The 23352-nt window shown below is 32.3% G+C and overlaps 3 protein-coding genes across 3 annotated transcripts; all 3 read right to left on the minus strand.

Annotated features, from left to right (window-relative positions):
• Positions 1–54: 54 nt before the first annotated feature.
• LOC125832255 (hexosyltransferase GAUT11) lies at positions 55–5172 on the minus strand. Its single transcript, XM_049511400.1, has 2 exons — positions 4465–5172; positions 55–1922 (listed from the first exon to the last, which is right to left on the minus strand). Exons 1-2 carry the CDS (start codon positions 4618–4620, stop codon positions 468–470), a joined length of 1611 nt encoding a protein of 536 aa, XP_049367357.1. The 5' UTR covers positions 4621–5172; the 3' UTR covers positions 55–467.
• Positions 5173–6250: 1078 nt separating this feature from the next.
• Positions 6251–8243, minus strand: LOC125832424 (uncharacterized). The gene is made up of 3 exons (XM_049511571.1): positions 7907–8243; positions 7665–7750; positions 6251–6571 (listed from the first exon to the last, which is right to left on the minus strand). Exons 1-3 carry the CDS (start codon positions 8241–8243, stop codon positions 6287–6289), a joined length of 708 nt encoding a protein of 235 aa, XP_049367528.1. The 3' UTR covers positions 6251–6286.
• Positions 8244–11027: 2784 nt separating this feature from the next.
• Positions 11028–17956, minus strand: LOC125832691 (agamous-like MADS-box protein AGL8 homolog). Its single transcript, XM_049511896.1, has 8 exons — positions 17605–17956; positions 12389–12467; positions 12223–12287; positions 12048–12147; positions 11938–11979; positions 11705–11746; positions 11498–11613; positions 11028–11387 (listed from the first exon to the last, which is right to left on the minus strand). The coding sequence occupies exons 1-8, from the start codon at positions 17787–17789 to the stop codon at positions 11273–11275; spliced, it is 744 nt and encodes a 247-aa protein (XP_049367853.1). The 5' UTR covers positions 17790–17956; the 3' UTR covers positions 11028–11272.
• Positions 17957–23352: the final 5396 nt, after the last annotated feature.

The raw sequence follows: 23352 nt of genomic DNA on the forward strand, positions 1-23352 counted from the left end.
AACGTCAATACATGCTGAAACAACTAGAGAAGCAATTTCTTGCAATGAAGTACCAAAGGCGAAAAAACATAATAGTCGCTCTGATGCATCATATCATCAGTATAAATCACTTACATATGTTGCAGTAGTTATATGTTACAGCAACTAAAAATAATTGGATCCGCGTACAGAACAACAAAAAAGCAAAGACAAATATCTAACCTAGATGTGATCAAAGGAACAAGATTATTACTAGAAAAATTTGTTCTATCATTTGTAGAGACAGAGAAAACCTCTCAACCATAAGTGATTCCCCTAAACCCTTTTATCTTAATGCATGCTTGTTCCAGTGTATAATATCAGTTTCACACTACTAAACTGATAAGAAGAAAGACTAGGGAAGAATCCTTAATAGGGCAAAATTGTCTATTTCTAACTCTACAATGATGGGATCGAGTATGTGATCGTACTTGGAAAAGTATAGTGTTTCAATGTGTAGCACAATCCTGAAGGTGTGGGTGCGTTTGATTTACATATCGTTCCCACAAAGGCCTATACCTGTTAATGCGTAGCTTAAGCCATGGCTTCATGTTTCCATTGAAGTGAATCACTGCTGCACTCTCTATCAGGCGATTGTCAACATTCACGTCATAACCTAATCCCAACACATGCCACCTCCGATCAAGTGGCTCTGTCATTCCATAAAAAGCTAATAGTCCAGGTGGAAGGGTTCCTAGCTTCCAAATAGTCCTATCAGCATTTTGTTCTATCCAATAATGATATCGGGAAGTAACACTTGCTTTCCTCCAAGCAATCAAATCAAAAACATTCATACCAAATGCCCATCCACACGCCTGGGGATCAAACTTAGAGCTGATGAGTGGATTTGAAAAATTGAGATACTTGTAATAACGATGAAAAGCTTCAAGACAAGTTTCTACTGCTCCATTCACATTTCCATGCAAATCCAGTGAAAAGAGAGGTGTCAGATCCTTCTGAACTACAACATCATCATCAAGGAAAACAATCTTCTCCAACTGGGGGTAAATCTCAGGGATGTAAAACCGAAGGTGATTCAACAAATATATATATTTTGGATTCCGGAACTTTGGCTCGACACCCGTATCTTGAGATCCGTCAAAATAATACTTCCTGGAATCTGTGGACATTAGCTGCTTTACAGCAGGAGAATAAGATGAATTCAACCAAGTGAAGTTGTCAATATTCTGTACTTCTACTGTAGAACCTTTGAAGTCATTGTTCAGGAACCAAGCCAGCATCACTCCATAGTGTATTGAATCCGTTACGATATGGAAAACTAGCTGCTTAGGGTGATCAGCATTGGCCACAGTTGAGTTGATAACTACTGAAACTGCCAACAGATTATCTGAAAATATGCAGAAGTGATACAGGTTATTGTCTACTAAACGAGGTGAGTTTCTCCTCTCATCAGCAAAATCCTGCAATGACTTTTTTGTAAGCCAATCAGCCATGAGCTTCATTTCTAGGCAGTGCAGGTTCTTTGGCAGAGACTCAGCTGTTAACTGTCCGAACATCATACTTTGAACAGATGCAGCATTGGCACGCTCTTCAAGAGCTTGAATATGTGATTTCATTGTCATCATAGTGGTAGCAATATCGTAATGGGCATCCTGTGCCTTAAGGATGAGAGAAGATAGACTTCTTATGTTTGGCTCAGCTTCATCTAGAGAAATGGGCTCATCTCTCATTGCAGCTTTTGAGAGTAAAAGTTGACAACTTCTTATCTTTGTACTCAGCTCCCATGCAAGATGAAGATTGTTGTGCTCTTTTGCTATAATGATGTAAGCTTTGGCTAGTGTTGTTTGCTCTGCTATTTGTCTGGCATATGAATTAACACTTAACATCTCTTGTGTGAGATTCATACGCTCATGCACAACCTGCTCATTCCTAGACTCTCTTTCCTGGAACAACGAAAAATATTAAGCCAGTTGTGATTATCAAAGTACTTTATAGTTAAAATAAAATAAGATGGAACTCAGCCAATCCATCCAGTGAAGGTTAACTCTATCTGTATAATCATTTTTTTGAACTTGGATCTCTATCTGTATAATCGTACATTGGTGAATACAACAAACCATACAAAAGTATAGGTAAATGACATCGCAATTCTCATTAGACGCATCGCGTAAAAAGGTGTTAGTCAACAATTACACAGTTAACAAACTAATCCATAATTGCAGTTCTTTTATGTTTATAGAATGCAACTTCAAAAAGACCTTAAAATAGTTTGAGTTACTTTTACCAATTGTTAAGTCCTTGCTCTTAAACCACGTAATGAATTACATGGATATTGTTATTCCTGGAAAGATTCTCTATACAAGACTTAGAAGACCTGTCAACTCAAACAGATGTGCCAACTACAAGGACTCATGGCACATTCTATGCTTCTGCATATTTTAACATTAAAAGAACTAAAATTGCTAACAAACGGACATTTAACATTTGTCTTGAGAAATTATCGAAAAGAATTAAAAACAGCAATAGGTGAAAAGGGCTAGAAAGTAGCAAGTGGAGTGAAGTGGAAAGATTAATCTAGCTTTATCACTTACAAAGCTAAGTATTAGGAACATGGGTGACATTTTATAATGATGTCTGGCAAAGGGTGAGGTAGTAATGAGAGACCATCGAATTACTGAATGGGGTTAACACTTTATTTACTTCCTCTGACCCCAAACAGGTCCTATTTTCAATTTTTCATCCTAAGTTAATCAGAAGTGGTGTTGATTTACTTAAAAAATAATTTTAATGCACTGTATATGCCCTCTCGTGGAACCCATTTACTTTTCTGTAGACACATTTTTCCCACGTTTATTCCTCAAAAATGGAAAAGCCAAGATATGGCTTCCCTGTGTAGAAACTTTTCCTTAATGAAGTGCACCAAATGAAAAATGGGACTACAATTTAGGTCAAGTAATCTAAACAAGTCACACCCAAAAATCTATATTGAATTATAAATCTATAACACTTCTTGCGTCAATACTTTTGTGTTGGTTTTATCAGATAGACTGTCATAGCAAGCATGTCAGCCATATATATTCTTTCCATGTGACGGTCAAGGTAGAAGTTGAAGTGGATGTCGATTAAATGCTTGTTTCAGGAAGTGGGTGTTCAGAAAAAGAAAAAAGAAAATAGATGGAAACTAAGAAGACAAAACTGTGACTATGTTGGGAGCAGGGACCAATTGCTGTAGTGATGGGAAATAAGTTGGAGGTGGATTGTTGCCATTCTAGCGGAAGGGAGAAAGGAATGGTAGAAAACAGGAAGCAAAACTAGGTATAGATAGATGTAAGGATGAGCTACCCTTCGGGGTGGCCCAGTGGTTTGGGCTTGGGACTTCCATGTTGGACGTCTCAGTTCGATGCTAGCGAAAGCAAGAGATTTGCTTTCTGGGTTGAGCTCGTTGCACCGGGCTTCCCTAGTGCGGATTATCTCCCGTGTGTGGTTTGCGAGCTATTGCATAGGAGCCGGATTTTACCCTGTGCATACCCAAAGGGTAGCGATTGTGGGTTTCCCTTGTCATAAAAAAAGAGAGGATGAGCTGTGTATAATGCACAGCAGCAGTGGTAGTTAAGTGCACAGGATCTAATACCACCATTTCCTCAAAATAATTAGCACAATCAAAAAGATTAAAGTCACCAGGGACACAAGCACACCGACAGCCACAAAGATCAGAAGAGACAACAAGTAAATTATTGACAACAATATTTAGAAAACAGAACGTTCAGTCCCCCACAGGCACATCTAATAGATCTGGAACAATATAGAAGCGATCCACATGTTCCACATTCTAGCTTAGGGTACATGAGCTACAAACTGAAAGAAAAATGGGCAACACAAATTTGCATTATAAGAGCTGAAGTTAAGAGAAAGTCACCACACTTGAGCTTTTAAGTGACAAGTATCACTTACAAGAACCAAAACATGAATGAATTGATGTTAATGCATTGAAAACTAAGTGCAGATTTACCATCCTACTAGAAAACTACCAACCAGTATTGTCAAAAACCTAAAACAATTCGTGAAACAAACATACAACAACAACAAGATACTCAGTGTAGTCCCACAAATTGGAGTCCCTCTCTGATAGACAGTCCATTCAAGGAAAACAAATCAAAGCAATCCAAGAAAAGAAGTAATTTATGTGAAAGTATAACAAGGCATGTTGAACAGTATCTACAACAAGATAAAACTATAATCAAAGTAGAAGAAATAACAGATAGTAACAAAAATCAATCAATGAAAAACTACAAAAGTAATCCTCACACCAGTAGTATAAAAGATAGCAGATTCTCAGATCAGAAACCCCCAGGAATTGAAAATGAACAAGGAGGATTTCTACTTTATCAAAAAAGCAAGCTCATAAAGCTTGAACTAGTATGATTCAGAAAGCAATAAAATTCACGAAAAGCAATGAATGATCTGGGTCTGGATTTGGAGGCTTACCGAAACAGGTTGTTCTACGTGATCCTCGTGGTCATGATGATGATGAACTACAAACAAAACGAAACCTACAATTGAGAATATTCCAAGAAGCGACCAGATCCAACAAGATAGCCTCCTTCGAACCGGGCGCCGATAATCGGCCGCCCGCCGCCGCATCTTATACCTTTATCTTCCCCAATTCACCGCCAAAACAAGAAATGAGAACAGCCTATCCCCGAGATTGAATCCACACACACAAAAAAACCCAAATCTGAGACCCCCAAATCAAGAATTGAAAGAAAACCCGTCCCTTTATTTCAATCAAGAATCACGAATATTGCAACAAACCCATTGGTCAGATTCAATCAATCAAGACGATGGAATGCAGAATGAGCTTAAACAATGACGGATGGCAAAATGGTCTTGGCCAAAACGTTAAAAACGGCCTTGTTATCAAACCTCAATGAGATTCAAGCAGCTTAAAGAGTATAGCATAGAAGATTGTGTGAAGAGGAGATGCCTTTTTTAGGGGGGAAATAAGGAGATGGGGGAGGATCTATTTTTTGCTCATGTAGGAGGCAATTGAACAAATCTAATAAAGGAGCGCAGGGGCAGCATGTGCCGCTGTGTTTATAGTGAAAACCTTTACAACAAACGTGTCTCCACCATCATTCTTGTGAAGTGAGTTCAGAGACTTTTGTCAACTGATATAACAAATTGAAAAGAAACAAATATCACTTCAAAATTAAGATTTTTATGAAGATTGTGTAAAAATTGAATGATATTGTTCCCAATGGAAATATTGTTACTCACTCTGTCCAAGCGTGACTCTTTTGTTTCGTCGGTCCAAAAAAATGACATTTAATAATTTAATTTTAAACTTTTATATGGTGTGTTTTTAGACTTTAAACTCAAAAAAAAACAAATTATCATAAGTTTTATGTCTAGTCAAATGCATTGGTGTATATTAGGATAGAGTGAATACTATGTGTATTAGACCCAACACATGGATGATTTGAGATGCATGTCATTCTAAGTCTAGTCAGATCCATTGTAGAAATCGTCCTTTATTTTCTTTCCTAATTATTTAGCACCTAATGTGTTGTATTTGTTCTTACTTACCTATTTGAATAATACATCTTCCGTTCAATTGCATCATTTTCTCGGATTGTTTAAGTTTAATCATCTTTTCACCAAAAAACTCTCATTCGTTGAAGCTAACATATGTAATTAGAGAATTAAAAAAGACATATGTAATTAGAGTATTTCATAGGCTAGACTAGCTAATAGTAGGTTCATATATATATATATATATAGCTACAATGGTCAACTTAGGTAAATGTACATTCATTTTGTTGTTTTGAATTTTGATAGCAAATAGCAATTTGACTTGGACATGTACCTAAATATTACATCCAAAAGAGTACTAGAGTTGGTTGAGGTTTAACTCATTCTATCATTTAAGAAAAAAGATTCATATTCCGGACCAAATCACATTATAATAGTACTAGCTAGGCTCGTTACAATTTGACTATTTCTATGATCAATGTGGGAACAAAGTCAAAATTGAGAAGCTACAAATAAGGTCTACATCTCTTAACGATGTGAGATCTTTTGAGGAAAACTGTGCATATGACCTCATGTTAAGAATATATTTGGATTGATTTAGCACAACATACAACATTCATGTCCAACGAAATTCAAGTCCTCTCATTTTTGTGTTTTAATTTGTACAATTCATTTCCTAATGGAGGAAGTAGCTACTCGTTTCGTGCAGATTACAGCAGAAATTAAGAAAACCAAATTTTATAAATCTGAACAGTGAATGATAAAAACAATATGATTAAGCTAAGAGCCAAAAATCCTTGTGACGTTTAGTAGTAATGAGATATCCTCCATACTTCCTGCTCTTCCTTCTTACTGCAATTGTCAAGCATTTTGCATTTTGAATACAGTGTTCCACAACTCTGTTTTTCGACTTTTTCCCTGACCATATCCTGCGTAAACGCCACATTATTGATCTTTTTCTTTGTCCCAATACCAGTAATGATACTTTTCTCTGCTTGGCTGCTTCTACAATTGCAGGGCCTTTTTCTTTCCCTTCTTCCACTGCAATCTCCACTTGCACCTGTTAACACACAAATCATCACAATTAACAGTTTTTCCAATGAATACACTCTTGGGCCGCAAGAAGAGCATCTCTTTGCCTGTGAAAATACACCCTAGTAAGCGTCATGTTCGATCATGACTCCAATCCGAGCTACTCTAGCCTCTTCTGGGCCTTGCCATAGGCAAGATATTGGTGTTACCCAAGAATCCTCCTCCCAACACCTACCTCATGCTTGCGAATCAAATCCATGACATTGACTCTTGCATGACTAAGCGTTTATCATCATATCAAAAGCCAATTTTATTTCTTAACTATAAGTCCACCAAGGAGGTGTATATTGATCATGACTCCGATTAGGGCCACCTTAGCCCCCTCGTGGGTCTTGCCATAGACATAATATTGATGTTACCCAAGACTTCTCTTATTGACTTTAAATTTTGAATTCGCTTTTAATTAACATCCATATTGAAATCAAATGCATTTTGTTCATGACAGTTCTCTCTCTCACACACTCAAAAAAATGATTAAATAACTAAACAATGAGACAAATTGCTTAGCAGCAAGTAAACACATGCTAGCATGAAGCCAAAAAAGTAGGAGTTGTTTAATTTACTTGTCATGTTGCAGTGTTGCCTAGAGAAGAAGATTATTTTACCTACTAATTGGCTTAATTATGCCAACCAGAAATACTCGACAGCACTTTTTTAATTATATTTATTGGTAACTTTCCATGTGATTTGGTACGGACAATATTTTGCCTGACACTATACTCTGTATCTAACTTTTCTCCCATTCCATTATCTAACTTGGCCATTTGGACTTGCTACAACATTATTAGGTGAAAACAATAGTTTTGTACTAAAGGATCGTGGTGGAGTAGTAAGTACTCCTTCATTCTTAACCAAAAGTCTTGAGTACGAGTCTCCCTATATATGGAGTTGCCTGTGTTAAGGAGCGTTTTACCCCTAATGTGGGATTTCTCAACGCAAATCCGAATTTAGTCAAACTCCAATGTGGGTACCAGACACCAGACGGGAAAAAAATAGTTATATACTAGTAGCTTCATTGACCAATCAATCAAATTCAAATGCAGAGCAATTTCAGAACTTACCTCTGGTCTCTTTGTTTGGCACATAGTTTTCATGGAGTAAAGAAGTTCATAGGCTCTCTGATTAGTTTCACTGTTCTCATTTTCACCTACACAAGTAACAAAAACAGGACATTAGTTATGAGGACTAATTACCCCTGTTTCATTTCATGTGTCTTAATTTGATTAAACATGACTTTTTAAAAAGAAAGACGTTTAAATCTTATGATCTTAAAAATGTCAGACGGAGGGAGTAAAAGTTTTACCTCGTTGAGTGGGCTTGATTACGGAGAGAAGAATAATGGTATCATGGCTTTGAACAGTATGTGTAAGTGCCCATTGCAGAGCACTTTTGGCTTCAAGACTAGTGTCAACCATAACCATGACTCTATTATTAATCCCATTTTCAGAATCTGTCTTCGATTCATCGATGTTGTAATTCATCTCAATGCTGTTTTTGCTTGAAAATTCAGACTTGTTGTCATCGGATTTGATCAAACCAATCGCCTTCTTGTACAGCTGAGAAGGCGAATTACGCGCTCGAACATGAACTGCAGTTCGATTCATACAAAATCCTGGTAATTTAACACGGACACGCATCATGTTTGATAATTTTGTTCCACAAATGGATTGGTAATTAGTGGTGTTTTTATTGAAAGAGTACTAACTTTAATCTTATATGTTAGAAAGAATGGGAGGGAGAAAAGGGTGTGAACTTATATATGTAGTGACTCAAATGTCATGCTAAATCATTTTCTTCAGTCTTGGATTTTCTAAAGTGGGTTTACGTTCTTGGTGTTTTGACGTGCTTAGCATGAAGTTTTTGTAGACCCATACTGACTAGTTTGTTGAATTAAATGTCAATGATTTAAGTTAACATTTTTGTTAGCCAAAAATATGAAAGTGGAGACCTAACATTTTTTGTTAACTAGCACTTCATACAATTTTCTTTTTTTTAACAAAGGGTGTTCAACTGACCATCCTTCACTATATGTGGCTACGTCATTGATAGTCTAGGAATGATAACACGAGTTTCTGTAATGAAAATGTCACTATATTACTAAGCAAGTTACTATAATGTTTGTGTGACCCGATTAGGTTAATATTTTTTTTCAAATTATTGAATTTAATGGTGTTCGGATTTTTTGTAACGTGCGGGGCAGTTTGTTTGAAGCTTTTTTTAATGCTCTAAACGTGGGCAAGATTTGTGGTTTGAATCACAAGATTACAATTCATTATTTTTTTTCTCTATTGTATATTATGTATACAAATCCGTGGATGCTGATTAGGAACATAATTAAACATAGTTATAAAAAAAATATATTTTTAAGTTCAAATCTGATGCCACATATACTCCTATGGAATTTGGTAGAGCCCCACGTATAAAGATAACTTGATCAATTTGTTGAATTTATGACACACAAAAAAAATAGTCAACTTTATTTGCAAGCTGTAGTTTAGGAGTATTAAATAGTGTTCATTCTCTTTTTCCAAGAAACTTTAGTCTTAGTTCCAACAATGTCAACTTTTAACTCTATCATCTACCCGACCACATAAACCTAAATTGATTGTGTTTTTTGTTTGGATTAGGAGAAAAATGGTTCTTACAGTTTGGCAAAATTCCATTATATACTACTATTTCAATATGGACTTGCATGCATTTCTCATTTGATTGTCTTGTTTGTGTCAAATACCTAAATGCCCCAACCCCCACCCACTCATTTTTAAAGAAAATTGTAAAATTTGGGTAGTGGAATGTTCTAATATTCGAAGTTGAAAAATACAATATATTGAAAGAGAATAGCTAGTAGGAATACTATATTCAAATCTTGATTTGAGTAGAAATAACATATCATATTTTTAAGATTTTACATCTTATATATTGAAGTGTGTGACCATCTCATCTAAAAGCTCACACTTCAACATGATATCAGAGCAGGCAAAGGTCCTGAGATTGAATCTCACCGTCACCCAAAATTAAAAAGAATTTCCATGTGCTTGACCATGAAAAAGAATCAGGTCTGCAACAGCTTAAACTTTTAGATGAGATGGTTACACACTTCAACATTATATATATGTAAATATCTTTTGAATGACTTGATAGTGTAAAAAATTACATACACCAACAATATAAAAAACTTCAAACTTAATATAATTAGAATGTTTTGTCCTATTGCAGATAAATTAATTACACTAACAATATACAAAACATAAATTTCATTTTCATGAATAATCAACTTTTCTCCACTGATGGAGTCAATTTTTCATATTGGAAACAAATGGGAGAGATTCAAGAAGTGTAAGTGGATTAATTAGGACTAGAATATACATGATTGGCCACGGACAATTTTGGACAAAATACTGTTGTAGGAGTCAATGTCATTATGACAATCACTTAATATATAGTCAATATTTTGATTAGTAAATATTCTGGAAGCATGAAAATTCTTGCGCCTTTCATGGCTAAAATGAATATATCCCTCCTATTAATGACCCCAGAAATCCAATATAAAAACAAAAGCCTAATTGGAATACTGGAATTATTATGTTTTTTGGCCAAATTTTCTGGCCAAAAAGATATACAAAATATATGGAAAAATATTTTTGGCCAGAATGATATTTTATCTATGTTATTTTACTTTTTAAAACATTTTTACCTTTTTAACTTTAATACTTTTTAACTAAAAAATGGAAAAAAGATCAGTTTGTTTTAAAATTAAAAAAATCTTATAGTTTTTTTAATTTTCTGGCCAAATTCTGACCAAATTTTCTGGCCATTTAGCACTTTCATATATATGGTTGTCGAAAATCTAATCCAATTATTGAGAAGCAATCTGGCATGAAATGTATATTGATGAAGACAAGGAAAATTAATAATCAGAATATTATATAGCATATAAACATATATATGTAAGAATCTAATTGACATATAGTACTATTTAGATTAAAAAATGAAATCCTCATTCTCGTCACCCTTAACTAGAGGTCGTGGGTTCAAACTCTGGGTATGAAGAATAGGCCCTGCAGTGATCGATTCAAATTTAGCAGGGCTCTAATGTGGATTCCAAGACACCAGGTGGAAAACCAAAAGAAGTAATATGAGCAATAAATATTACTCCCTCCGTCCCATTTTGTGTGGCACTTTTTGGATTTCGAGATTCAAACAAGTCTAACTTTGACCGTAAATTTTTCATAGATCTTTTAAACATTTTGAATTATCAATTGTTGTGACTTATAGTACTTTTTACGTAGTTTACAAATATATAAATTTCATTTCAAAAAAATTGAAGATTTCATATGCAAATTCCCGATCAAACTTAAATTGTTTGACTCTAGAAAAACGAAAAGTGCCACATAAATTGGGAGAGAGGAAGTAGTACTAGACTACTAGTGGTAAAATGTTTAAGACAAAATATCCAAGGATGATATATAGTACTACTACAATATATTCTGGATATTGTTACACAACAGCTATATATACACAATACACAATTAACTAGATATGAAAGTTGTGTTTGTCTAATATGTAACATACATATATATAATATATGTACATATACTATATCTGATTAATAGGTAACATAACATAGCATAATATTGTCTGCTTGGTTTATACTTAAATAAGTTTTAATTCAACCGTTGAGATGGCGAAGCATCCATGGAGGCATCACAGAAGTACTGTTTTGTTGTTGCTGCCGCGATGATCCTTCAACTTCTCCATTGTCTCCTGCAGTTGGGTATGCTTCCCTGCAATTTTTTCGCGTAAAATCAAATAGCTAATGATAAAGGGTATGAATAACATGAAAGTACAACGGAAAGTAATATTTATAAAATTGGATGGGGGACAAAGAAAATACCCCATGTGAAGGTTGTTAAAGGGGTGTGGCAAAACAAACGAAGATGAATTGAGATGATCATGACTCTGTTGCTCCCACGAAGTCTGTTGGGCCATCTCTTTCTCCCTTTCCTTCACCTGTTCAACCAATATCTCCAAACTTGTTAAAAGCATCGCGAATTGTTGAGTGAAATCTAAACATTTTACACGAAAATTAATTATTAATTACCTGCTTTGAAAGATTGTTATTTTGTTCTTGTAATGCCTTGTCCTGTGTCATGTAAAAATAAAGCTATAGGTAGCTAGAAGCAACAAAATTTTCCCTGCTTTTTCTTGTACAAAAATTGTTATTATCTACTAGATTATATGAACAATCTTCTGACACAAGTACAAGGCAAGTTTATATATATGGAATGGATAGGAAAAAGCTCTATATGATATAATTAAGGATAAGCTTCATACCTTCTTTTGCAGCTCAGAAATGGATTCATGCATCAATTGGTTCTACAAGAAAAAAAGGTCTTGAGTTCAAAATGTTTTCTTAAAGAAATTGCACATGTACATGATTGTACCTTTCTTGATCGAATGTGCTTAAGAGCAGAATCGAGCTGGTGTTCCAGATTCTGAAGCTCTTTCATACTCAATGTGTCCAACTCTTCTCCTGCATAATGCCTGTATATATATACGTCGATCGGTCAGTAGGAACGAGGGATCATTTTTATATTAATTGAGTAGGAAAATACCTACTTTTGGTTTCTTTGCAAAACCTCAAGTCTGGCCTTAAGCTTAGCATGTTCCAAAGTCCAGCTCCCCTGCAAAAAGTATTTAAAAATAAAATAATCCAAAATTAGTCCTAGATCTATTAATATTTATAAATTAAAATGAGATTTAACAAAGACGTAGGCAGGCATACCGGGGTTTCAATATCAGTAGCATTAAGCTGCCTTTCAGCATATGAGTACCTTTCATACCTTTCAAGAATCCTTTCCATGCTAACATGACAAAGAGAAACGACAATAATCAAAGAAAAACTATATATATATATATATATATATATTCTTGGCCTATTGTATCTAAAATTGCATCACAGTAACATCGTGTACAATAATCAGGTTGCACCAAGAAGCTAGCACATATCAACGCGTAATCTAACGGGCTAGTTTTAAAAAATAGGATGATATAAATTATGTTGAGCTATGTGAGTTTTAATGATTAACAAACAAAAAATTTAATTAAGGGGCATTCAACAATAATGGTGTGTAAAAAAATATTGTTCTATTTCGGGTTCGATCTTGAAATTCCTTCATTCAAATGGACACCATTATTACTGTGCAAAATGCATTACTTTTGTTAAGGGTGTCAAACTTTAAATATATATCATTTAAATTTAGAATTTGACACATATATATACAACGTGATTTTTCAACGACCGACGGATTGTTCTTATTTCAGACTCCAGCAATGTAATGTTATTATTCATATATTCCTTTATCGAGCCACAACTATATATTATCCATTCAGACATGATTCTCCTTAATATATATGCACTTATCACTAGGAATGGCAATTTGGATGGGTTGGATCAGCAAAATAAAATGAATAAAATATTAAATTCGTCCATATTTTAAATGGATAGAAATGTATTAGCTAACAGCTAAATTAAGAAATAGTCATGTGAGACACAAACTAAAAGCCAAAATAAGTTTAAACTCCTGGAACAAAAATTCATGAAAATAACAAACATACGAATTTTATTTTATTTTTCACCCTTCTTACCTAAACAAGCATTTCAGATGAATATTTGATAATATGAATATCTATATAAGCCATTTGAATATCCATTTTTTGGTGGATAATATGAATAATATCCATATGTTAATCCATTTCTAGATAGTCATCAATCCAACCCATATGGGTCGAATTGGATAGTCCGCTAAATAAAAGGTTCTCATGAGAACCTCTTCACCCTAAAATTTGTTTAATTTTGTTAAAAGTTAAGATTGTTTAATTTTGTTAAAATTAAAGTTTTATATTTACACTTCCATTAAAAAAAATCAACTTGTATTAGTATATAATCACCCTCAAATTACAACATGATATGTCTAAAGTTGATTATTATTATTTTTTGAAAGATAATAAAATTTTGCTACTTCAATATTTTTGAAACATTTAATTATTTAAAATAGAAGTGTTATGAGGAGACCCCTTTTATGATCTATATCTCCACCCAAAGAAAAAAAAAAGATGTAACATCATTTGTTTCACTCGGTCTAAGTTGCTTGGACTCTTCAAAATTGTTATAGGATCTGTATCGGATCCTCCAAAAATGCACTACTTTTGGAGAAACAAACACATATCCATCGATATTTTTAAAGAGTCCGATGAGTTATATAACTACAAGAACAATATCTTTTTTTTGGTTTCCCACTCGGTATCCGGTACTCACATTGGAACCCGACTAATCCGAATTTGCGCCGGAAAATCCCACGGGTAAAGTGCTCCCTAACAAAGATGACTCCGTACCGAAGGAGCTCGAACCCGAGACCTCTTGGTTAAGGATGAAGGAGTACTTACCACTCCACCACAACCCTCGTTGGTTTCTAAGAACAATATCATGGTCAAATAAAATAGTGATACATCTAAATTGAGATCCTAAATTAATGTTGAGATCCTTATATAAAACTTGCTTGCCATTTAAATTTCCCTATCCCCCAAAATCCACGAACTTGAGCAACGAGCTTTAACAACATGAATAGCTATTGAACTTGTATCTTCTAATACTTGTTATAAATTATTGATAAATATAAAGCCTTGCTTCATGTTGGAACAAGTGCATTTTTACTATTAAAATTATAATATACATTATTTTGATGTGTATAAATTAATGAGATAGTGTTCATTACTTGGTGTGACTCGTGTAATCACGATTTTTACCACTAACAACTTACTCAAACATAAATAATATAACCATCAACTCATGTTTTACAATATTATTATCTCACTACCTTGCTAATTAATCTACGAAAGAATTCTAACACCTATAAATAGACAGATTGCGCAAACTATGATTAATATTGAGATCTCTAATAATGAGAAAGATCTCTTTATTTGAACAATTAACCAGACAGATTTGTTTACTACGAAAAGTGCTTGGAATTAACCTTATGAGAAAAGTTTAAAACCAATTTTTCAGTGACAATGACATAACAAGAAATATATAGACATACTTTTATATATAATAACAACAAAAAAAGACATTTAGTGGCAATATATTTTCCTGTTAGTGGTATTTGAGTTATTGTCATTACATTCAAAATCGCTAAAAATTTTAAAGATATTTATATTAAGTGTTGGTTAGAAATACTCATTTTTATTATTGACACTAAATATAATATAACGATAATGTTTCTAAATAATTGACGCAAAATCCTTTATTTGTTGTAAGGTTTAGCATGCACATGCTTGCGGAGTCACTACAGAGCCTTGTATTAGACAAAATATGATGCAATGATTGTTGCACAGAACTACCAACAAGATTTAAGAAGTAATGATGCAATGTCTTCCCTTAGTTATTTGCTGGGAAATATGAAAAGCCAGATGATATCCTTATTTTTTAATATATATAATATCAAAGATCATGTTAAATACGTTATACTATTACATTACTTATATAATTCAACCATTTCCAATATTGCATTTTTTAGAATTGTTATGAAATATGCTCAAATATTGAAAATGTTGAGCAAATTTTTTTAGTCAAGATGTATCCATGTATAGCTACACTACAAGAAAAGTGTGAATTACATGAGAATTTTTCTGAGGATTAGTATGAAAATTTGCAGGAAAATAAGTTTCCTACGGATTTTCATACTAATTCCCAGAAAAATTCCCATGTAATTCACACTTTTCTTGTAGTGCTAGCACTACATTGATTATCTTCACAATTGAGAAGGGATGAGCATGTTGACAAGAAGTTAGGCTTTATATCCCTCTCTCTTATGTACTATTTTGTTGGTGATTGATGAACAAGTAGGGGTCCTTGCCAAAAAGGAAAAAGAAAAGAGAGACTTCTTAATTGTTTAAAAAGGGAAAAGAAAGTATGAGAGGTGTAGGAAAGTATTTGCACTGTGTTTGAAAAAGTGAAAGTTGGTGTAGTGAAAAAGAAAATACAATTTGAGAAAAGAGAAAGAAATATAGTCTCCAATTCATCATTCTCTACAAAAGATGAATATTATTTTGTTGAAGTAATGTGTTCTTTTGATTGAGCTTTGAAATTAATAACTTGTCTAAGGTTTGTTCGAGTCATATGATGTTGTCGACTATTATATTCTGAAGAAAGATTCTTCAATAGTGGCCTGAATTTTCTTAAAGAGAGCAAAGCTCAAGCTTGAAGAAATATTTGTTCATTATCCTTAGTTCTTTTATTCTACTTTTCAACTGCATGTACAATTTGTATTTTCACCTACATTTTTATAACATTTTTGCATCTATTTCGTGATGCAGGTCCCAATACCAGTTATCAGTGGTGATTAGCTTCAACCTTCTTTTGCAGCTGTGGTTCGGAGACGAGGGAGAGCACTTGGCGTTTTGGATTTTTCCTGTCTCCTTCTTTTGTTTTAGCTAGTCTTGTTGCCTTTGAGACACGCTTTGTTGTGGTCCACCTTTGGGACTTGTACTCTTTATTAGATAGCTCTGTACTAGTGACTTCCAGGTTCTGGGAGGGATTTCTGTATATATTTATTTTGGGTTGCTTCCACCTTGTTGTCTTTGTTTAGATTATTGTTTTCGCTAGTTTCTGCCCTTACACTCATTACTTGATGTTCTAGATTATGGATTGGCTTACCTACTGGTAAGGTATAGTAGATGTCATCATGACTTGAGAAATCGGATCGTGAGGAGTTGCCTCTGGCAGATGGGGAGGGAGCCCATAGATCAACCATAGTCGAAAGGAACAGGTGGCGGACTTGCTAGCAAAGGAATAAGGGACTCAATTAAATCAGAATCAAGCTTTTGTGGAATGAAAGGATCCACCAATTTTTGTTTTGAAGACTCTAGAAGCGGACAAGGATGGATCATTTTTTGTTGGAAATGAAAGGCGACATAGTATATTGGATACTAGTAATATTCCGGCCCACCGGCTTTGTATGGATGCATATTAAATATATATTATAAAATTTCCCTTTTAACCAAATAATAATAACAATAATGCAGAGTTCTTTTTGGCATAAGTAAACTTTTAACTACCTCCATCATAAAAAGCTGAATATTTCATAATTCTAAACTAAAACCTCTTACTTACCACTTGTACTATATATAAATACTCTCCAGTACTAAATTTAACTTGTTAAAGTATCATTTAGTGCATGCCCTAGTTGGGTTCACCCTTGTACCCAGAAAATACACTAAACAACCATTGAGTATAACATTGAAAGGCTGAACCATTGACGTGGATCATGAGTACGTTCTGCAATTAGTACGTTTTACCAACTCAACTAATTTCACGAGATATGCCCACAAGAAAGCTTTTTTTAAAGAAATCGACATGAAAATAGCTGGGTCGACAGCATCACACAGTACTGGGGTTGTTAATATACTTAAAAGAGAAAGATTATGTTAATTATTATCGTATTATAATTAATTATATATAACAATAGTTGCTTTATGTAATTAGTGAAATGACCTCATTCCAGTTCTACATACGTATCTCCATTTTCTATTCAGTTCCATAATTAGTACTGTTTAAGATGTAAGCTTTAATTATTTCTTGTATTATTCAAATAGATCTGTTCCGATTTAATTAACAAAAAAAAAATCCTTGTATCCATTCTCAAATAGATCTGTACACTAGATTTTTTAAGATCAAATTCAAAAACAAAACGAGGTAGAAAAAGACACGTTGTTAATTCTATCAAAATTAAACCCTCGAAAAATCAACTTAAATAAGTTTTGTATAATTGTATGCAATATTATTGAGGTTATTTAAATCTACTTCAGCACACAAAAACTAGAAGATAATTGGAAAAAAAAAAAAAAAAAAAAGATGATAGGAAAAAAGTCAAAATATAGTGGTGCAGGAAAAAATTGAGAAATAAATAACTACATATATAATTAGAATTAGAGGATACGTACCAAGAGTCGGTGGAATACTCAAATAGTTTTCCTTTAGTTGAAAAAACAATGAGTCCAACTTCAGCATCGCAAAGCACAGAGATCTCATGAGCTTTTTTCAGCAAACCAGATCGCCTCTTTGAAAAAGTTACTTGACGATTGATTTTGTTCTCAATTCTCTTCAACTCTACTCTTCCTCTACCCATATTAATTTCTTCTTCTTCTTCTTCTTTCTTCTGTATATTTTTGGTAATGAAAATGTTTAGTATTTCTTTGTTTGGCAAATGAGAAAAAGAAAAAAAACTGTATCGTTATTATTGGGAAGTGGAAGGATCTCCCCAGGTAGAAGGAGAGGTTTTGATAAATACCGGAGTTGTTTAGTCAAAAGTGTTGTCGAGTTTTTATTGGTTCAGAATAATCTTCAGTCGTTATAATTAATACTCCGTACTATACTCCCTCTCTCCGTTTCATATACTCGTCGCATATATGTATGTTTTAATTGTCATGTTCTACTTTTTTTAAAATTAATTTAATTATTTTTTAAAGTTATATTAGATTACATTAATTCAATATATATTTTAAATAAATATTTAAATATTCAAAAATTATAAGAAAAGCACTAGAAATTTCATTTTTTTGCATATTGAAAATACATCGTAAAATGTTAGTCAGAGTTATTATCGTTTGACTCTAAAAAATGAAATTATGACAGTTAAAAGTGGACGGAGATAATATGAAGGAATCTATTTATATTTTATAAATGATAAAAAGATGGAAATTTTCTAGAAATTTAATATATAAAAATATGCTAACAAAAAAATATGAAAATGGGACGATATGGGGAGTGGAGGTTCGAGGGTGGCGAAGGGTGGGATGATCAAAGACTTTTGAACTCTGCTCCATTAATAAACTGAAAAGGGTCAATGTCTAATTAATCCCCTCCATCGGAGATTTCTAGAAAAAAGATGTTTACTTCTTATCTAAGTATAAAGCAAATTATTTAATAGAAGAAATTAAATAAATTCTTTAGATAAATATTAATTGATATCTTGATTTAAATAGGTGACAGGGATGAGGTCTCATGTTCAAATTTTAAGAGAGATAAAAATATTAAGTGTAATCAAAATATTAAATGATTCTTTTTATGTATTAGTGTTGGTGGATAGAATTGTCTGATACATATTGTTAAAGGAGGGTGATAAATATTTTATAAAATTAGTCAAAATGTATGAAAATTAATCCGAACACTAGTATCATCCGAAAAATAATTTTAAAAAATTTAGGTAACTAGATAATGGAAATAAGATCTTTTGTTCCTTTATATTTGAACAAAAGAAAATGATTACGTATCTCATAGCTTTTATATGTAATATATAATGAATAATTATAAACAACTAGAAAATCACTTCTTTTTGACTAATATGGCAGCACATGTTAAAATCCAATGATAATAATGAAAGAACATAGTACAATTTATATTGTAACTTAATTTTTGTTAATGGATTTCAATTTCACGTAGGCGTAATGATGGAATTTTTTGTTTGTTTTTAGCAAAAACTCAACCAGGAATGGCTTTTCTTATGTCTACTTTTTCTTGAGAGAGAATATTTGTACACCTTCCCATCCCTATTCTTATGTTTCACATCTTTCACCAATCGACTATAAAGTTGAAATATCATATGCCTATTTTATTTTGAAAAACTTACTTTTCAATCATAATTTTCTCACTGCTAACACTTTACCATATAGTTTTCTAAGAAAATTACACATACACCTTAATGCAATGGTAGAAGAAAAAAAAAACAATTGATTTCTTATTTAGTAGTAAAAATTGAAATCATTAATTAATGAGAATTTTAAAAAAACATTGTCTTAACCTTGAACTTTATTTAACACATAGTAGTTATTCTGATATTGATGATTTAGATTTATTTTTTGAATAAAAAGTGTTAAGAGAAATAATACAAGTAGAAGATAATGATCTAATGAAAATACTCAATCAAATAAAAGACTTGATCATTTTCCAAATACACATAGTGCTTGTAGAATAATATTAACAGTTCATGTAATCGTTGCCTCAATCAAAATAAGTTTTTCGAAACTAAAATTGATTAAATCTTATTTAAGGTCAGCAATGTCTCAAGAGAGATTGAATGGATTAGCTATATAATCAATTAAAAAAGAATTATTAAAATAAATTGATCATAAATCAGTAATTAATGACTTCGCATCTAAAAAAGGTAGAAAAGTAGATTTAAATAAAGTATATATGATGAAAAAAATATATTAGGACCTCTCTCATAAGTTTCGCTTTAGGCCCTCAATCTTGTTGAGTCGGTCCTACTCACGATTTTGCTATGCCAAAATTAATCTAATATTTTAGAAATCGCTTAGAGAATGATAGAGAGAACACATGAGAATTGCTAGAAATAATTGTATTGTAGATCAGAACTTTGATTTTTACTTGATAAAATTATTATGGATGCTCCTTTATTTATACTACCCATCTAATGGCTAAAGTGAAAATAATAATTTCTGCATATGTCCTTTTTTTAGAAATTTCTACATACCTAGAATATTTTAGGGACCTTTTATGCAATTCTACAATCTCATGAAAAATTTCCATATTTCTCCAGAATCATCCACAAAGACTAGTCTTTTTTCTATGTAAATCCTCCACATGAACAACGTAACTTTGTACCATATGACACTTTATGTAACATGATAACGTGGTGGATCGTCACAATATTTTCCTTACCACTTCACTAGTCAATCACAATGGCCTAAAAGCTAAAAGACACCATTGACATTGCGTATGCTTCATAGCCTCATAGGGAAAACTCATGTAATTTTTGCTTCTCAAGAACCTAACATAATTAATAGAGTAGTAGACAACTTGGGCTTAGGGGGTCCGGATTGACGAAAAATGAGCACTATATATGAATGGTAAAATTATTTATTATGTATATAGAAGAGATCAAATTAAATTCCTATTGGGCATCGGCTAGTTCACCCATCACTATTACATTCACATGTACTTATCTATATTTAATGTGACACACTTCTTAAAAAATAACAAATATATGATAATTTTACTATACCACTCCTAATTATTATAAGAATTTCAATATTGTGAAATGAATAGTAGTTTAAATAACAAGTTGGAATTGCAACCAAGTATGGCAAGGGCAAGTAGGCCAGAACAAAAGATGGAAAGTTGTATAGTTTCTGCTTAATATTAAGGGCCCCCATGCGCTGGCTTCATAACATATTTTCTTGAAATACCAAATGAAAATATTGAACTCGAATTTTAAATAGAATTTTTGCGTTTCATATTATTTGACCTTTGTACTTATTTTTTAATAAAGTTTTAATTAGAGATATATTTATCAAATTAATCTTATTAATAATGTTTTCAAATTCTAAATTTAATTACTATTATTTAATATTAAGAGTAGTATAGAAAAAAGCAATAAAACTGTCTTAATTTGCTAAATGGACAAGTAAAATAAAATTATTTATTTTTATTATAAAAATCAAGTAAAATGAAACATACAAATATTTTAATGAAATAAGTATATGATTTGTAAGCGTAAATTTTGGTGTCCTAATTATAATCAAATCAAATTTAGTTGTTCCCTCAAAATTGCTACACTTATTTAAATTACTCGAGATTATATTTATCGATTTTCTCGAGATTTAAACAAAGGTAATATAAATAAATTAAAAAGCAGAAATAATAGGCTGAATTTGGAATTGGTCTGAAATTGTTAAAGTGTGATTACAGACATCAAAAAGTCAAAACAAGACATGAATTTATAATATTTGTCTTTTTCTCAGATAGACTTCGATGACAAAATAGGCAGCTAATATTACAATAATTCACGTCTCTTATTTCACCAAAATAGAATCCAAACATCCCTGTAGTCGTCTCGACTCATATGGTAACTATTTTTACCTCTAATTTTAAAATTTGAGGTCGAATCATTGACAAAAAAATAAAAAAAAATCAAAGTTGGAATTAAGAAAAACTTGTCTCGGAATAAAAAGATATTAACAATAGATGCTCAAATTATTTATATTACTAACTTAATATTCTCTCATAATTAAATGAAAATTTTCATAAAAGCATAATTACCTATCTAACTTATATTTCAAAATATAATCCAAAATTTACATTACATTTTTTAAGCCCAAAACACAACTTGATATACAATGTATGCAAAAAAAAAAAAAAAAACAATATTTAAACTTGATACATAATATTATGTAAAATTATAAAATATATATTGTACACTTATATATAATTTGCTATATTATTGTACAAATCCCTGCACTTAACATTACACCAATTGGATCAAAGAAAATAGAGTAATTAAATTCTGACACATCAAAAGTGGTAACATAAATGTTACTCCTATTTAATATCAACATTATTTGGATATTACTTGCCTTGTTTGTGTTATGATATTAAAGTCAAAATAAGTCATGATTATAATAACCACCAAATACACCAAAAGGGAAACAAGAAAAATAGGAAAAGAACAATAATAATGTAAACAACTCAATAATAATGTCTCCACTCAAATGGGAAACGACTTATTTTACCACACAACATATAGTAAAAAATAAAAAAAAAATTAAATTAAATTAAAAATAAATAAATATATATATATATAAAGCATCAGTTAACATATTTGATCCATCATCTAAAATCATAAACATAATATAACTAAATATATATAAAGCAGAATTATAAAAGAAGAACATAACAATAGTATCAAGTGAAATTTCAGTAAATAGAATTTGCGAAAGAATAAAGTATACATAACCTTCGTCACTATCTTATAGAAATAAATAAAAAAAACAGTTTCAAAAAGACCCTCGACTTACCCGACTACCTAGTAGTAACAGTATTCATTTAGAGGGGTTTCACGTGGGCTGGGCCCAATAGAAATTGGATTTATATGCAAGTTGCACTAATGGGCCCTTATCTCTTTTAGGTAATCATAAATTTTGACAAATTCTTTTGCTTGGCCGAATCAAGTAAGAATGAGAGGCATTTAAAGGATGTCTAAACTTGGTAGCTATAACTAAAGGGAAAATTGTATGTAATAGCAAATTATTAATTCAAATTAAATGCTATAAATATAGTTTGATTTAATTGTACCTCATAGCAAACTGTTGCTATTTCACCTCTCTCCTGGTGAATCTCGTTCGCCACTCTCGTTCTCTCCCTCGCCTCTCTCGTTTTTTATACAAACGCAAGTGTATAAAGTGCGTTTGTGTTTGTATAAAGCGAGAGAAAATTGTATATATACATATATTTTCGTTCCCCTCTCCCAGATCTCGCGCGCCACTCTCCCAGATCTCGCTCTCTCACTCGCCTCTCTCACTTTATACAAAAACGCAAATGTATAAAGTGTGTGAAAATTGTATATATACATATATTTTCATTTTCCTCTCTCCCCTCTCTCAGATATCGCTCGCTACTCTCCCAGATCTCGCTCGCTCACTCGCCTCTCTCACTTTATACAATTGATCTTTTTGTATATGTATATCAAAGTAAATTATACAACTGCTTTCTTTTGTATATGTTTAGCGAAATATACATATTTATGTTTGCTATGGAGCGCAATTATGCAAACTTTGCTATAGCATACAAATATGAATTTTGTGTTTGTTATATGTGAAAGTTGCTCATAACTAAATATCCCTTTTTGTTATGAGATTTTTTTACTTTTTCATCTAATTTTTTTTTTACTGAAA

Source organism: Solanum verrucosum, unplaced genomic scaffold (genome assembly GCF_900185275.1).
Source record: "Solanum verrucosum unplaced genomic scaffold, falcon-dt-bn FXZP01000009.1, whole genome shotgun sequence".
In the NCBI taxonomy this organism is placed as follows: Eukaryota; Viridiplantae; Streptophyta; class Magnoliopsida; order Solanales; family Solanaceae; genus Solanum; species Solanum verrucosum.

Excerpts from the sequence above, each read along its gene's own strand:
- LOC125832691 (XM_049511896.1), bottom strand. The coding sequence starts at position 17,789 with ATGGGTAGAGGAAGAGTAGAGTTGAAGAGAATTGAGAACAAAATCAAT. Across the intron at positions 12,148-12,222 it reads GTTTTGCAAAGAAACCAAAA|GCATTATGCAGGAGAAGAGT; the intron begins GTAGGTATTTTC and ends ATATATATACAG. Across the intron at positions 11,747-11,937 it reads TTTCTGAGCTGCAAAAGAAG|GACAAGGCATTACAAGAACA; the intron begins GTATGAAGCTTA and ends TACATGACACAG.
- LOC125832424 (XM_049511571.1), bottom strand. The coding sequence starts at position 8,243 with ATGATGCGTGTCCGTGTTAAATTACCAGGATTTTGTATGAATCGAACT. Across the intron at positions 7,751-7,906 it reads AATCAAGCCCACTCAACGAG|GTGAAAATGAGAACAGTGAA; the intron begins GTAAAACTTTTA and ends TTACTTGTGTAG. Across the intron at positions 6,572-7,664 it reads GCCAAACAAAGAGACCAGAG|GTGCAAGTGGAGATTGCAGT; the intron begins GTAAGTTCTGAA and ends GTGTGTTAACAG.
- LOC125832255 (XM_049511400.1), bottom strand. The coding sequence starts at position 4,620 with ATGCGGCGGCGGGCGGCCGATTATCGGCGCCCGGTTCGAAGGAGGCTA. Across the intron at positions 1,923-4,464 it reads ACGTAGAACAACCTGTTTCG|GAAAGAGAGTCTAGGAATGA; the intron begins GTAAGCCTCCAA and ends TCGTTGTTCCAG.